The sequence below is a fragment of the Halichoerus grypus genome, chromosome 8, assembly GCF_964656455.1.
Source record: "Halichoerus grypus chromosome 8, mHalGry1.hap1.1, whole genome shotgun sequence".
Classification (NCBI taxonomy): domain Eukaryota; kingdom Metazoa; phylum Chordata; class Mammalia; order Carnivora; family Phocidae; genus Halichoerus; species Halichoerus grypus.
The window spans coordinates 124,587,597-124,602,859 of record NC_135719.1 but is presented as its reverse complement, the minus strand read 5'-3'; the positions used below and the strand labels follow the sequence as shown (position 1 = coordinate 124,602,859).

The 15,263-nt window shown below is 40.1% G+C and overlaps 1 protein-coding gene across 6 annotated transcripts in view; it reads right to left on the bottom strand.

Annotated features, from left to right (window-relative positions):
* ZNF410 (zinc finger protein 410) overlaps window positions 1-14,910 on the bottom strand; it is a 40,279-nt gene extending 25,369 nt beyond the window's left edge. For 4 of the 6 annotated variants that reach the window (XR_004925241.2, XM_036117805.2, XM_036117804.2 and 1 more), the window contains exons 1-3: window positions 14,774-14,910; window positions 2,042-2,223; window positions 831-966 (exon numbers count right to left, since the gene is read on the bottom strand). Coding sequence is in view for 5 of the 6 variants with exons in the window: in XM_036117805.2 (XP_035973698.1) it covers window positions 831-966; window positions 2,042-2,074 (169 nt within the window). In the remaining variant the exon portion in view is untranslated. Of the gene's footprint in view, window positions 1-830; window positions 967-2,041; window positions 2,224-4,337; window positions 4,444-14,773 lie in introns of all 6 variants that reach the window. The other 2 variants (XM_036117803.2, XM_036117802.2) reach the window with 2 other exon arrangements.
* Between the last annotated feature and the right edge of the window lie 353 nt (window positions 14,911-15,263).

Genomic DNA, 15,263 nt, shown 5'->3' with positions numbered 1-15,263 from the left:
TCCAGAAAATAAAGAACTTATTGCACCCAAAAATAATGTTCTCCTTGCTAACAGTCAAGGGATAGGATCTCCTTCTCCCTATCCAAAGTTAATCTCACAACTCATGATCAGCATTCTAGTTCCTCCTACCTCTCCTGGAGCCTCCCCACTAATTAGCCACTCTTTCTGTTTGCACCTCTCCAACTGGCTCTTTCCTCTTAGCATAAAACCATCCTCAAATATTTCAGATCTTAAAAAAGAATTCTGCCATCTACTTTATGTCCTTCTCTTTTTCCTTCCCATAGCAGGAGAGCCTTGAGAAAGTGTGGTTACTTCCTCAACTATACTTACCTTGCACTGATACCTCAACCCTCTACAACCTGGCTTTCCATTACCTTTCCATGGAACAGGTCCTGCCAACGTCAATAATGGCCTTGTTGGCCCTATCTCATTGGGACAGTCCCTATCTCATGGGCCTCTTAGAAGCATCTGACACGGTGACTATTCTCTTGAGTTTCATGCCTGCACTCTGTACCAATATTTCTCTTACTGCTCGCCTTTCCTTCTTCCCTCCTTCATAGGCTCTCCTGCTTTACCCTGTATCTTGAATAGGGAGCTCCACATTGGTCTTTTCTTCTCACTCTCACATTTCATGAATGATCCTATCCATTACTATGGCTTAAATTACCAATGCACTTGTTAACTCCTATGGTTGCTTATTCTTCATGATTCCTAGATTTACAGTTTCTATGAGTCAGTTATAAAGTCATTTATCCCATCCCACCAGTATAATAGAGGAGGCTAAGCTCTTAAAACTTGCTTATCTTATTTCTTGTAATCTTAATTTTTACCTGGTAACATTAGCCGACTGCATTCTGAGGCCTCAGTCACCGGAAGGAGGGACAAGCAAGTAATGTCTTTAGCTTCTGATTCTACTAGACCCTGTCCCAATGGGATGGATGTATTCTGAACAAACTGTACCAGGAGCTGGGTGGGGTTGGGAGGGGAAAGGAGGAAGAGACAATATTGAAAAATACAAGTTGTTAGGAATGAATCTAAACCTCTGAATTTACCAAAAGTTCATAGCGTAATTAAGTCTTTATTGCTTCTTAGTCTCAACCACATTCACAGAAAAACTAAATTAACTACAAAATAACATTTAAAGTTATTTTTATCAAGTGCTCTGTTCTAAAGAAAAGCTGTATTATATTGGCTCATTTAATCCTCACCTTAACCCAGTAAAATTGAACATGTATTTTAAAGATAAGGAATATAAAAAATAAATAAATAAAGATAAGGAATCAAGTTGAAGACATCAAATGACTTATCTAAGGTCACATGACTAGTACAGGAAGTAAGTCTTCAAACTTAACCTGATTCCAAATTCATTGACCTTTCCACTATATGACACAGATGTACTAAAATTAAAGGAAGAGAAATGAATAAAAATTAAAAAATGTTTAGGGGCGCCTGGGTGGCTCAGCGAGGTAAGCCTCCGACTCTTGATCTCAGCTCAGGTCTTAATCTCAGGGTCATGAGTTCAAGCCCCATGTTGGGCTCCACACTAGGCATGGAGCCTACTTAAAAAAATAAATGAAAATAAAATAAATAATAAATAAATAATATTTAAGTCCTCTAATCGCATTTAGAAAGAAAACACTTTCAGATACATACAAAATTAACTGAAAAATGGTTGTGGTAGTAAATATTTATATATGTATATACATATCCACATATATGTCATATATATATATAAAATTTTTGTCATTATGTAATTACCTAGATGTATAAGAACTTATACTTACTTAAATAAACATAAAAAGCTATAGGTAAAAAAGAGTTTTTAAATCTTTGAAAAAGTACTTAGTGACAGAAAAAGTAATAAACTAGTAGTTACGACCAAAACCATATGGCCCACAAAACCTAAAATATTTACTATCTGGCTCATTCCAGAAGTTTACTGACTTCCTGAACTAAAGACAAACCTCGGAAGATAGCCCACAAAAAAATATAAATAAACAGATAGATAGATAGATAGATAGATAGCACTGCCTGGGCTCACCTCTGGTTTGGATTCTAACTCATCTGATAACATTGATTCAGCTTCCAAATCCTGTAGCTGTTCAGGGACAGGTTAAAAATTTAATTCAGAGTCAATGACACTTTCCTGTTATGCTCATATTCCTCTATGAAATGCTATGCTTTTCCTGTAAGATGCTGTGCTGGGTGGGTAATCAATTTAGCCTAAAAAAGGATGAGAGAGAGAGAGAGAATTAGAGTAGTAGAAAAATGTAGCTAAATAAACAAAGGCACTTCTCCACATATCTGAAAATCACAACAAGCAAGCAAATAAAGAATTCAGCCCAAAACACTTGTTTTAAAATAGAACAAGCCCAACAGATGTCAAAATCCATTAAAAGTTGTACTTCATAGAATTTCTACTTCTAATAATCTATTTTAAGAAAAGGTCTTAAAAAGAGAAAAATTATATGCCCAAAGAACTTCATGTTAGCATCTATAATAATAAACAACTGCAAGCAAGATATAAATACACATATATACCCAACACTTAGGGAATGTTTAATTAGGTTATGGCACTGTCACTTAAAAATATGGTTATAAAAATAATGCAACAACAAGAAGTGCCAATGACATGTTAAATTACAAAAACAAAATACAAAATTATATACTTGTTATTATTAAAACTAATTAAGATATGAACAGAAAAAAGTAAAAGGAAATTAATACAACTATGATAGTAACTATATTAGGTGGCAGGCTGGTATGACTTATTTTTCTTTTCTCAATTTCCTCATCTTTCTAAAAGTAGTTATACAGTCAAAATCTGAACAGTGTTTCCCAAAAGTAGTACCCTTGGGACCCTGATGTAGCTATTCTCCCCCCATAATTAAAATTCTTACTTTCTTATCGTTTAGTTTTTTCAGACTTTTGACAAAAGAGTCCACTGTATTTTGTACAATTGTTGCTAAAATTGGGAGCACTACCGTATACAAAGTAATTACAGAGTGTAAAATGTACCCAGGATGGGAGTTTTCAATTAATACCAAAGTGACTGGAAAGTTAGAACAAGGCAGGCTTTACTCTACAAAAAAGGCATTTAGAAGTTCCTGAATAAATGTTTATTGTCCTGTTGGTTCCTTCCTCTCCCCCTTGCTAGCTTCCAGAAATCCTCACTTTCATCATAAAAAAATAACAATTCACAAGATGTAAATGAAAGTGTCCTTTTGGGGCACCTGGGTGGCTCAGTCGTTAAGCGTCTGCCTTCGGCTCAGGTCATGATCCCAGGGTCCTGGGATCGAGCCCCACATTGGGCTCCCTGCTCCGCGGGAAGCCGGCTTCTCGCTCTCCCGCTCCCCCTGCTTGTGTTGCCTCTCTTGCTGTCTCTCTCTCTGTCAAATGGATAAATAAAATCTTAAAAAAAAAAAAAAAGTGTCCTTTTATTTAAGTTTCCCACATAAAATCAAGGATCATAAATCTCTGACTTTTCCTTTACCATACGTTTTTCTTATTCAAGCTCTGTACATAATAGTTCAATGTTGTTTATTCATCCCTCTTTTCCACAGAGGAAGGAACCAAGGTTCAGTGCATCACTTGCTCAAGTTATTAAGTCGCAGAACCAGGACTCCCACCCACAGAGCAGGTTGGCATGAATAGTGATTACATCTATCTACTTACATCTATCTACGTCTGACCTTGAAACACCAGGGTGTAAGAATTCCTTCTCCCCAATTCCAGTTCATCTCAAGAAGCCAAGAAATAACCAAATATTTGTTTAGGTTATTCTTAAGGTTCCTCAAACTCTGAGTTTCCAGGAATGTAAAATCTCTAAGAAACTAAACAACTATTTGCTGCCCTTTATATTCGTTAGGTTTCTTAGAAACCAATGATGCTCCCTGCGTTTCCATTATCCTTACCTAATGAAAAATGAAAAAAAAAAAAAAAATGAAGTTTATGAATAAGTGCACTGAACAAGGGAAAAATCATATACCAGATCTTAGATACTTTTGCGAAGCTGTAATAACAATTTAAAGAAGGAAGCTGCCACCTCTCTTATAGTTTAAGAGCCACCTCTAGATCACCATTTCTCAAGGGTCCATGGTTATCTATGATATCTTATATCTTTTTATTTTTGTGTCTTCATTTCAGTGATAATTTTTCAAAAAAATAACACAAGCATTTTCTGGAACAAATAGGTATCCATATTATAACTGAGTTCTGCCCAAATCTGTTGCCCATGTTTGTGGTTTGTATGTGCACTAAACTAAAGAGAGACTAGTAGGTAGGATAGAGTAGCACAGGCAGGCAGTACCTTATCAAGTGTACTGTGTGAATCTCACCTTTAACACAGCAACTCGCTATGTACATCAGCCGGAAGTGTGATGGCAAATATGCAATTAAATTTTCTATCCTCAATTCCCATTATCATTTAACAGGTTTCAAAAACTGCAATGCAATTTTTAAATAACAGTTTCAATGAGATATAATTCATATACCATACAATTCACTCAAAGAGTACAGTTAAATTGTTTTTAGTATATTCAGAGTTGTGTAACCACAACCACAATCAATTTTACAACAATTTCATCACCCCAAAAAAGAAACCCTGTACCTATCAGCAATCACTCCCCATTTCTTCCCAACCCCCACCCCAACCAGGCCTAGGGAACCACTAATTTCTGTCTCTTATGGATTTGCCTATTCTAAACATTTCATATAAATGGAATTATACATGTGATCTTTTGTGCTTGACTGCTATCACTTAGCATAATGCTCCCAAGGTCCAGCCGTCTTGTAGCATGAATCGGTACTTAATTTCTTTTTATTGCCAATAATATACTATTATATGGATATACATTTTATTTATCCATGTACCACTTAATGGACATTGGATTATTTCTACAATTTGGCTATTATGAATAATGCTGCTATGAACATTTATGTACAAGTTTTTGAGTAGACATATGTTCTTACTCTTTTTTTTTTTTTTTAAAGATTTTTATTTATTTATTTGAGAGAGAGAATGAGAGAGAGCACATGAGAGGGGGGAGGGTCAGAGGGAGAAGCAGACTCCCTGCCGAGCAGGGAGCCCGATGTGGGACTCGATCCAGGGACTCCAGGATCATGACCTGAGCCGAAGGCAGTCGCTTAACCAACTGAGCCACCCAGGCGCCCCCATATGTTCTTACTCTTTTGGATATACACCTAGATGTGGAATTGCTAGGTCATATGGTTTAACCTCTTGAGGAATTACCAGGCTGTTTTCTGCACCATTTCATAATCCCACAAGCAGTGGATTTCTCTACGTTCTCACCAACACATTATTATAGCCCTCCTAGTAGGTGTGAATGGTAACTCATTGTGGTTTTGAGTTGCATTACCTGATGGCTAATGATATTGAGCATCTCTTCATGTGTTTATAGACCATTTGTACATCTTTTTAGGAGAAATACTTATTCAGATCACTGGCCCATTTTTTAAATTGAGTTGTCTTTTTTATTATTGAGTTGTAAGAGTTCTTTATATATTCTAGATACAAGCCCCTTATCAGATATCTGATTTGCACAAACTTCCTCCCATTCTGTGTGTTCTCATTTGCAACACAAATCTTATCTTCATTTGAACAAGGCAACTCTAACTCTGACAATATGTCTATCAATACCACATTAAAATTGGCATTCAAGGACTTCTAGTCAGTTTTGGTTACATGTGAGAACCCATTATCACATGCTGCTTAACAATGTCTTGACATTTTAAATACATACCTTGTATGATATTCTCTGCATAGTATTACTAAAGTTAAAATGTAGAAACAGAGGAAATATATTATTGAATCCAAGGCTAAATCTTCCCACTATTAAGTTCAACATTAAGTACCGCATTTCAGCAAAACGACATCCCTACCAAATAATATGAATGTTATTTTGAATTTTGTTTTATGGTGTGGTTTACAACTGTATACTTATTCATAAAGATATAAATCATGGCAACAACTGATATAACTAAACTGAACTACCTACATGGTTCCCTAGAGCCATCAAAACATCAGACTGCTAATACTGTAATAAATTTGTATGGTGGTAGATGGCAACTACCCTCATCCTGGTGAGCACTGAGTAGTGTATCAAATTGTGGTAATGTGTCAAATTGTCAAATCATTATGTTGTACACCTGAAACTAATTTAACATTGTATGTCAACTATTCATCAATTAAAAATATATATTAGACTGCTTAAAGAAAACAATCTTGGTTCAGCATGTTAATTTTTTTTTAAAAATCCACTGACCCTACCACTGTTATTAGTGAATTATTTGTAAACTTAGTTTTGATCTTGTAGTTGATTAAGAGCTACTGGGAGCTTCAGCATAGAAGGATAAGAATTACTACCTAGCTTTATGTCAAAGTATATTTAGAGTAATCATAATAAAAATTTGCCAGTATGGGGGCCAATATAGTGTCCAATGCAATGTTCTTCCTTTAAATGCAATTTGCATGACAGTGGAGTGAAAGGCACGGCTCTTACTCAAAAGGAAGCTTTTTTTTTTTTTTAAGATTTTATTTATTTATTTGACAGAGAAATAGAGAAAGAACACGAGTAGGCAGAGCAGCAGGCAGAGGGAGAGGAAGAAGCAGACTCTCTCCACTGAGCAGGGAGCCCGATGCGGGGCTTGAGCCCAAGGACCCTGGGATCATGACCTGAGCCGAAGGCAGCCACTTAACTGACTGAGCCACCCAGGTGTCCCAAAAGGAAGCTATTTTTAAGGTAATTATGGGTCTCAAGGAGATTTCTTCCCAGGCTTTCTTATGCTATTAATTAAGAGACTAGAAATGCAATACTGAGTGGTCACCCCAAATTCTTGAATGTGAACATGAATATTTGTTCCTTTTTTTTTTTTTATCTTTACCTGGTAGACAGGCAAAATGTATACCCTTTCCTTTCAAATTAGAAAAATTACTAATTTAGCCCCATAAATAATAAGAGATAATGACATTTAACTATCAGCAACCAAGGGTAGGCCCATCAAATCGTATTTTCCACAAATCATAAATAAGGCATCTTGGCTGTGGATAAAGAGTTCATAACAAAACAAAATGATCTCAGACACCCAAGGATTGGTCTAATAATTATTATTAATAAATATGAAATAAGTAGTTCTAGTCAGACCCTTTTTTTCCTCTACTCATGGCAACAACAGGATTCTACTGTGTGCATGGTTCCCTATGGCCACCAAACCACATTAGACTGCTTACAGAAAATTACCTTGGTCTAGCAGAAATTCTGTTTTTTTAGAAATCCACTAACCCTGCCAATGTTATTATGTTAACAGCTAATAATAGCAGAAAATGTTAATATGTTATCCCATAGTCAGCCTTAGGGTTAAAAAGAATGCAGGCAATACAAACCTTTGCAATGAACCAAAGCAAAGAACACAGGAAGCCCTGAAAAGTTCTGTAAATTGGTAACAAAAGAACTCATAGCAAAAGTAAAGCAGATTTAAGACAATAGCAATCTCTATGATCTAGACCATCCTGAGAACAATTCTCTTTCTGTTTTTAGCCAAATAAACAAATCCTGAGAACTGAAGTCTGATTAACTGCATTCTTCTTCTACAGTACACTCAATATCATCCAGCAAATTATGCATTAAGTAGCTGAACAAGTTAAATAAAGAAGCTGAGATATGTTTATTTAAAAAAAAAATCCAAGGTCTCTAAAACAGAAATCTAAATTCTGCCTCTGATTTTTGGTTGAGACCTAGGCAGGCTACTCATCTTCCGGACCCTAGGAAATTCATCTGAAATACAGATGAAACAAATCTACCCTAGGATTATTTATGTATCAGTCAATAGAAATAATTCAAAAATTCTTCAGAAACAAAGCTCTGCATAAGTGCTTAAGAAACAAGTAAATAGGGCGCCTGGGTGGCTCAGATGGTTAAGCATCTGCCTTCAGCTCAGGTCATGATCCCAGGGTCCTGGGAGTCGCATGGGGCTCCCTGCTCAGTGGGGAGTCGTCTTCTCCCTGTGCCCTTCCTCCCCCCCCACCCCCACCCACCACCACTCCTGCTCTCTAGCTCACTCTCTCGCTCAAATAAATAAATAAAATCTTTTAAAAAAAGAAACAAGTAAATGTTTCAAATGCTTTGTATACTCTAAAAGATTAAGAAATGCGCCTGGCTGGCTCAGTTGGTAGTGTGTGTGACTCTTGATCTTGGGGTTAGTTCCAGCCTCCCGTTGGGTGCAGAGATTACTTAAAATAAAATCTTAAAGAAAAGAAAAGAAAAGAAAAGAAATCTGCCTTTTATTACTGAGTCCAAATTCCCTATAAAGCAGTGGTTTTCAAACATTTTGACTGCAAATCACAGTAAGATACATTTTCCATCATACCCCAGAGAATGAAAATACTCACTAAGACACATACAAGTAACACATTTTCATGAAACAATACTAGCCTATGCTAATCTCATGCACTCTGACTTTTTAAAAATAAAACTCACTAAACTGATCTCAAAAGCTACTTAACAGATTACATTCCAAAGACTGGAAAACAGTATAAAATATCTTCAAAAGTCTAAAATACATATGTTAAACAGAGACTCAGCCATAAAACGTAAAGCCATTGATATAAACCTATATATATATATATATGTATTACAATCAGCAATTATCATTGATCAGAGTCTCGGGGAAACTGAAATTACTTGAATCCTTACACAAGACAGGAATTAGTGGTAACACCAAGTTAGGAGGGTAGAAATGGCCTAAGACTAATGCAGGCTACATGGAGAGATACTGGGTGGGAGAACGAAGCCAAAATAAACTAAACAAGCAACAGGAGAACAGAGCTGACACGGGTGGTACCCTGCCTCAGTCCTGACTGCCACACAGAAGGGAGTGTATTCCAAAGGGAAAGATGACCAGGGGCTTTTAGTGCTCTGCCTCAAGAAAGAACAGAACATCATTGTGTCAACTTCTCAAAAGCAATGTGATTCCACCCTAGGAAAACAAAGCCTAGAATATCAGTACCACTCTTACTTTAGGGAGGTAGAAAATGCCTTGACCTTGACCCACTTTCAGAAAGAAGGGGGGGTGAGAAAAAAGAGGGAAGAAATGTCCCCCAGTTGGTAACCAATTTGCTTCTCAGTTCCCTCCATATCTACCTGTGGCTGACCACAAATATAGACCCAAACAATGCTTCACTAAAGATGAAAAAAACTAAAACAAAAATTCTACTAATGGTAGGGAATTACCATGCTCAAAAATTAAAATTAAAATTAAAAAAAGAACAGTTTAGGGGTGCCTGGGTGGCTCAATTGTTAAAAGAGTCTGCCTTCGACTCCAGGTCATGATCCCAGGGTCCTGGGATAGAGCCCCGCATCCGGCTCCCTGCTCAGCGGGAGGCCTGCTTCTCCCTCTCCCACTCCCCCTGCTTGTGTTCCTTCTCTCGCTGTCAAATAAATAAATAAAATATTTTTTAAAAAGGGAAGGAAAGAAGAAAGGAAAGAAAGAAAGGAAAGAAAGGAAGAAACGAAGAAAGGAAGAAAGAAAGAAAGAAAAAGAACTAACGGTTTAAATTTTGGTATAAAACAGGAGTCCTGGGACCGGATGCCTGGGTGGCTCAGTGGGTTAAGTGTCGGGGTGGGGAGCCTGCTTCTTCCTCTGCCTGCAGCTACCCCTGCTTGTACTCACTCTCTCTCTCTGACAAATAAATAAATAAAATTTTAAAAAAGTCCTAGGGAAAGAAAAACAAAGTAACTAGGGACGCCTGGGTGGCTCAGTCCCTGAAGCATCTGCCTTCGGCTCAGGTCATGATCCCAGGGGCCTGGGATCGAGTCCTGCATCAGGCCCCTTGCTCAGCGGAGAGCCTGCTTCTCCCTCTGCCCGCCGCTCCTACTTGTGCGTGCAATCTCTCTGACAAATAATCTTAAAAAAAAAAAAAAAACCCAAGTTAACTTTTTATATCCCTATCTAGCATATTATGGACGTTGATTAAATTCTAACAACAAAGTGGTAACAGGTACTAGTGAGAGAAACTTGGATTGGAGAACTGTGAAGCCAGAATGAATCTTAGAAACTATAGGATTCATCCTGGGCCTTCCCTCTTCCTTCCCAGGATCTGCTGAGGTGTTCCATTCCCACAGCCCTCATTTTTATTCCAGTCACCTCCCCATTTCTCTGCAATCCTTCAGAGCCAAATTTATCAAGAGACTTGTCTCCACTTTCAAATCTCCAATCACTATCCAATCCCATCACTTCACCAGAACTTCTCTTACAAAGGTTACCAAAGATCTTCATGTTACCAAATCCGAGGGACACTTAACAGCCCCAATCTTACTTGACCTTTGTAATGAACAACTATTGTTTTTAATTGTCACACATTCATTTCCCCTGCTTGGGTGACAGATCTACATTATGTCTGGGGATCCACCCCTCCCCCACTGGATACATCCTTGGTTGAGACTATAGATTAAGGTGTTCTTTTCTTCACTGGCCAACTGTTGGACACTTGACCCATACTGAACAAATCAGACACTTTTCCTCAGAATGTGAATTCTCAAAGAAGTAACAAGGGCTGAAAACTGCTGCAGCAGCCCATTCATGCCAGTAATGCTGCTAGCAGCCTCCCCTAGAGCTGCTCCGATTCCTGTCCTTCATGAAGCCAGGGCCTTCATCATTTCCTTTGATCCCATGAGCTGCCCACATCCTTGTTATAAATTCCTCTTCTGAAGCAAACTGGTCACTTGCAACCAGAGCCATAACTGGTATCCCTTAGAAGCACTGCCTCCTTCCTCCAACACTTTACTTATACTCTCTGCTTCCAAGATACATGCTCCTCATTTTACTCTTTCATCATTGCCATTTCTCCAGTTTCCTTTGGTAACTCCTATACTCCTTCTGTACTCAGCCTCTAAATATTAATATTCCTCAGGATAATATTCAGGCTCTCTTTTCTTGCTACATTCTCCTCCTAGTGTAAACTTGCGGCTTTAAATGATACAGTCTCCAATTTTTTTAAAGTTTTTATTTAAATTCCAGTTAGTTAACATACAGTGCAATATTAGTTTCAGGTATATAATAGCTATTCAACACTTCCATACAACACCTGGTGCTCATCACCAAAATTTTTATCTACAGCCCAGATAACTCCTTTGAGCTGCAGACTTGCATATACAATTGCTTACCTGACATCTCTACTTAACATTTTAATTTGATATCTCAAATTTAACACGTCCAAAATGAATTCTCTTCCAAGCCTGTTTCCCATCACACTCTGCCAGCCCCACTCACAACCCTCCACTCAAGACGAGACCACTATTCACCCCATTTAGGAGTCATTTTTATTACTTTCCTTCCTTTGCTCCCAATATCCAGTCCAGCTGCAAGTCCTACTGAGACATCAAATCCACCTACTTCTATCTCTACTGTCACCACCCTATTTCAGGCCACCATCAATACTTGTCCTAAACTACTGTTAGTGCCACCTAACTGGTCTCCCTGCTTCTACTCTTGCCTCCATCCATTCTATTCTCTTCACAGTAGTAAATATCATCTTAAAATGTGAGTTCTATTATTATCACTCACCTGCTTGAAACTCTTTACTTGGCTTCCCAATGCACCTACACAAAATCCAAACCCCTTATCCTGGCCTGTGAGAACCTTATGTGATCCACTCGTGCTTCTCCAAAAACACTCCCAACAGTCACTCTCCCTTATGTGCTCACCAAGCTTCAGCCATCTTAGTTCCTTGAACAAATTAAACTCTTTCTGATGTTAGGGATGTGCACATGTCATTTCCTCTACCTTGGAACGCTTTTACCTTTCTCTCCATTGGTTAGCTCTTTTTCATTCTTCTGGGCTCTGCTTAACTATCAACTCATTTAGAGAGGCTTTGTCTGATCACCTTATCCAAAGAAGATTCCCCATACTTCCACCTTTATTCTCTATCTCTGCTGTTTCTAATTCCTTTCTTTTTTTTTTTTTAAGATTTTATTTATTTGTCAGAGAGAGAAAGAGCACAAGCAGAGGGAGGGGCAGGCAGAGGGAGAAGCAGGCTCCCAGATGAGCAAGGAGCCTGATGTGGGACTCAGGACCCTGGGATCATGACCTGGCCGAAGGCCGACACTTATCTGACTGAGCCACCCAGGTGTCTTGCTGTTTCTAATTCCTTTGGTTTTATATAGTATTCACTTTGTGTCTGGCTTACCCTGTAAATTGTAAGCTCCATAAACAAGGGCAGGAACTAGTCTGTCTTGGTCACAACTTTACCTTCCACTACCTAGCACTGTGCCTGGCAAAGTATTATATGTAATTCATAAGGAATTTAGGCCTCCGAGTCATTTCTGATACTGTGAAGCTCTAAAGTTGGCTTTACTATGAGATTTAAGGGCTTCCATACAAACTTCCCTGCAAGCACCTAGTAAGCACTGAATAAGTATCTGTACAGTGAACGAATGACATGCAAATAATACCGAAATTTTTGTCTCTACTCCTCTTCTGAACTCCAAATTTTCATTTCTAACTTCTTATCTCCCCACGGATATCCATCTCAAACCTAACAATGTCCAAAATCGAGATTATCATCTCCACCACCAAACTTTTTCTTCTTCCTGTATTACCCATTTCAATTATTGCCCAATCTTCTTCCCACTCAGCCGCAAATTCTAGGTCTTTAACAATGTCTCTCATCCTCCATATTTAAATAACCCCAGTAGTTCTGATTCCCCAAATTTATTCCTCTTGTAATACCCTGTTTAGGTCTCATTATCTTTCAACTACACTATTAAAACAGGCTTCTAACTGGTCACCCTGCCCTAAAAATTCCCCCTTTCAATCCACCTTTTAATGCAGCCACTTGAATTATCTTTCCAAAACAGAAATGCTTATGTTAGTTACTCCACTCACTCAAAATTCAGTGCCTCAGAATACTAGTCAAATTCCTAAGCATGGCATTTCAAATATTCTACAATATATCCTCAAATACTGTTCCAGTTACAGCACTGTCCATATTCTCCAATTAACCCTTTACTCCATCCCACATGGACTGGCTTTTGGAATGAACACCAGCCTATTTCAGTGCTCAAGTCTTTGCTTAGCATAGTTCTTCGACCAGTAATAAACACTCCCGGGGCGCCTGGGTGGCTCAGTCGTTAAGCGTCTGCCTTCGGCTCAGGTCATGATCCCAGGGTCCTGTGATCGAGCCCCGCATCGGGCTCTCCGCTCAGCAGGAAGCCTGCTTCTCCCTCTCCCACTCCCCCTGCTTGTGTTCCCTCTCTGGCTGTCTTTCTCTCTGTCAAATAAATAAAAATCTCTAAAAAAAATAAACACTCCCAATCCAGCTGTGATATTTTGAAATCCTTTCCAGCCTTTACAATACAACTCAAGGGGCGCCTGGGTGGCTCAGTCGGTTAAGCAAGTCGGGCTCCTTGCTCAGCAGGCAGCCTGCTTCTCCCTCTGCCTCTGCCTGCCGCTCCCCCTGCTTGTGCTCTCTATCTCTCTCTGTGTCAAATAAAAATAAATAAAATCTTAAAAAAAAAAAAAAACAACTCAAATGCCATCCTCCACTAAGACATCCCTCAAATCAAAACAAATCTGTCCTTTTCTTTGGTGTTTTCGCAACACAGTTTCACCTCTCTTTAGCAACTACTCCATCCCGCCTTGGCTGTTAGTCTACATGCATATTTTTTTCACCGGTTAAGGTCGTTGAATTTATTCATTCTAACGCTCATTAACCTAGTACGATGCTTTGAACAAACTAAGCATTCAGAAAGTATCTGCTGAATAAATAGGTAAGCCTCTTCACCTACACAGGAGGAACAAAAGCACTAGAGATCAAGTAACTTGTCAAAAATCAAACATGTACTTAAATCAAGAATTCTTAAAAATTAGAACCTAAATCTTCCGTTCAGTTGACTTTACTCTGTCCACACTAAGATAACACAAAGTGGAATTTCTCACTCCCTAACAACAAAATGCCACTGACTCTATTTCAAAATGTTTCTTTTACTCTCCTTGCAAATATGTTACATTGACCCATGTGCCAAAGTGATGAAGTACAAATTCTTAAGTCCCAGGTTAGTAATATTTAACTTCCAAATGGTGCCTAAATGCATTTCAGGCCTCATGAGCAAGTAGGATAAACTTTAATAAACTAACTCCATTCCTTCCTCTGAAGAAACTTCAGAGGATAAATTCAACCGGCGAACGCATACGGGCTGTAAACACAGCCCACAGCCTCGCCTTGAAATGACAGGCGAAGGAGAAGCCAGCAGCCAAGCCCCTCAGAGCCGGCAGCCTTCCTTCCTCTAGACCCAGGAAATAAGTGGACGTATGAAAGAGGGTAGCTCTGGGCTGAAATATCCAGGGCAGAGTCCTCTTGGCATCCTCTTTCCCCCTCCGCAAAGGCCTCAGTGTAGGGCCCCAAGGCCCGCGGGCAGGGCCCGGCTGCGGGTGCAGTCCAGCAGCCCCCGCCCTTAGGGACTCGCTGCTGACTCCAGCTTTCTCAGGACCGTCTTGTTCCTAAGTCCCTACCCCCAAAACCAAGCAAAGGAGCAATCACATCAGCCCCAACGCCGCGAGGGGAAGGGCCGAAGCCATAGGGCTTCAGACCCGCCGCTCCCGGGCCCGCCAGATCTGGGAGGGGTGCCCAAGGGGGGCGGTCTCCCTGTCCTCTCCGAAGGCGAACTCGGCCCGAGCCCCTGAGGAGCCGGTACTGGCTCCCTCCCTCTCGGGGACCACCTAGCTGCGCGGGTGTGGCCTGGCCCAGCCCGGAGCTCACCTTCCCGTCCGGGGCAGCCTGCTAGCCGTCAGGCGGTCCCGAATTCCGTCCACACACAGCGTCTTCCGGCTCCCGCCGGAAGCAGCGGCAGCGCGGGACAGGAAGTTTGGCCGGCCCCCAACGCTCACACCCACTCGCTCGCCCCAGGCAGGACCTCGGCGGCCCGGCGCGGGGTTCCGCCCGAGGCGTAGAGGGAGGGAAGGTGGGCGGGGGCCGGGCCCCCGGACGCTAGAAGCTGTGGTCTCCCGACCCCTATTCATTCCGGGCCTTGGGGCCCCAAGATCTGCGAAGCCCAAAAAACGGGGTCAGTTCATTCCAGCCGTGACGTCACTGCTTCCTTGCAGCAGCAGATGGGGTAGTTTTTCCTGTCAGCTGAGAGAACTAGTTACAATGGAGGCCAGCGAGAAAGAGAGCACTACTTAAACATTTATCAAAGTTCTCACTGAAGAGGACCTCAAAGCTTCGCTGCCTGAGAAGGTTCCCTTGCAGA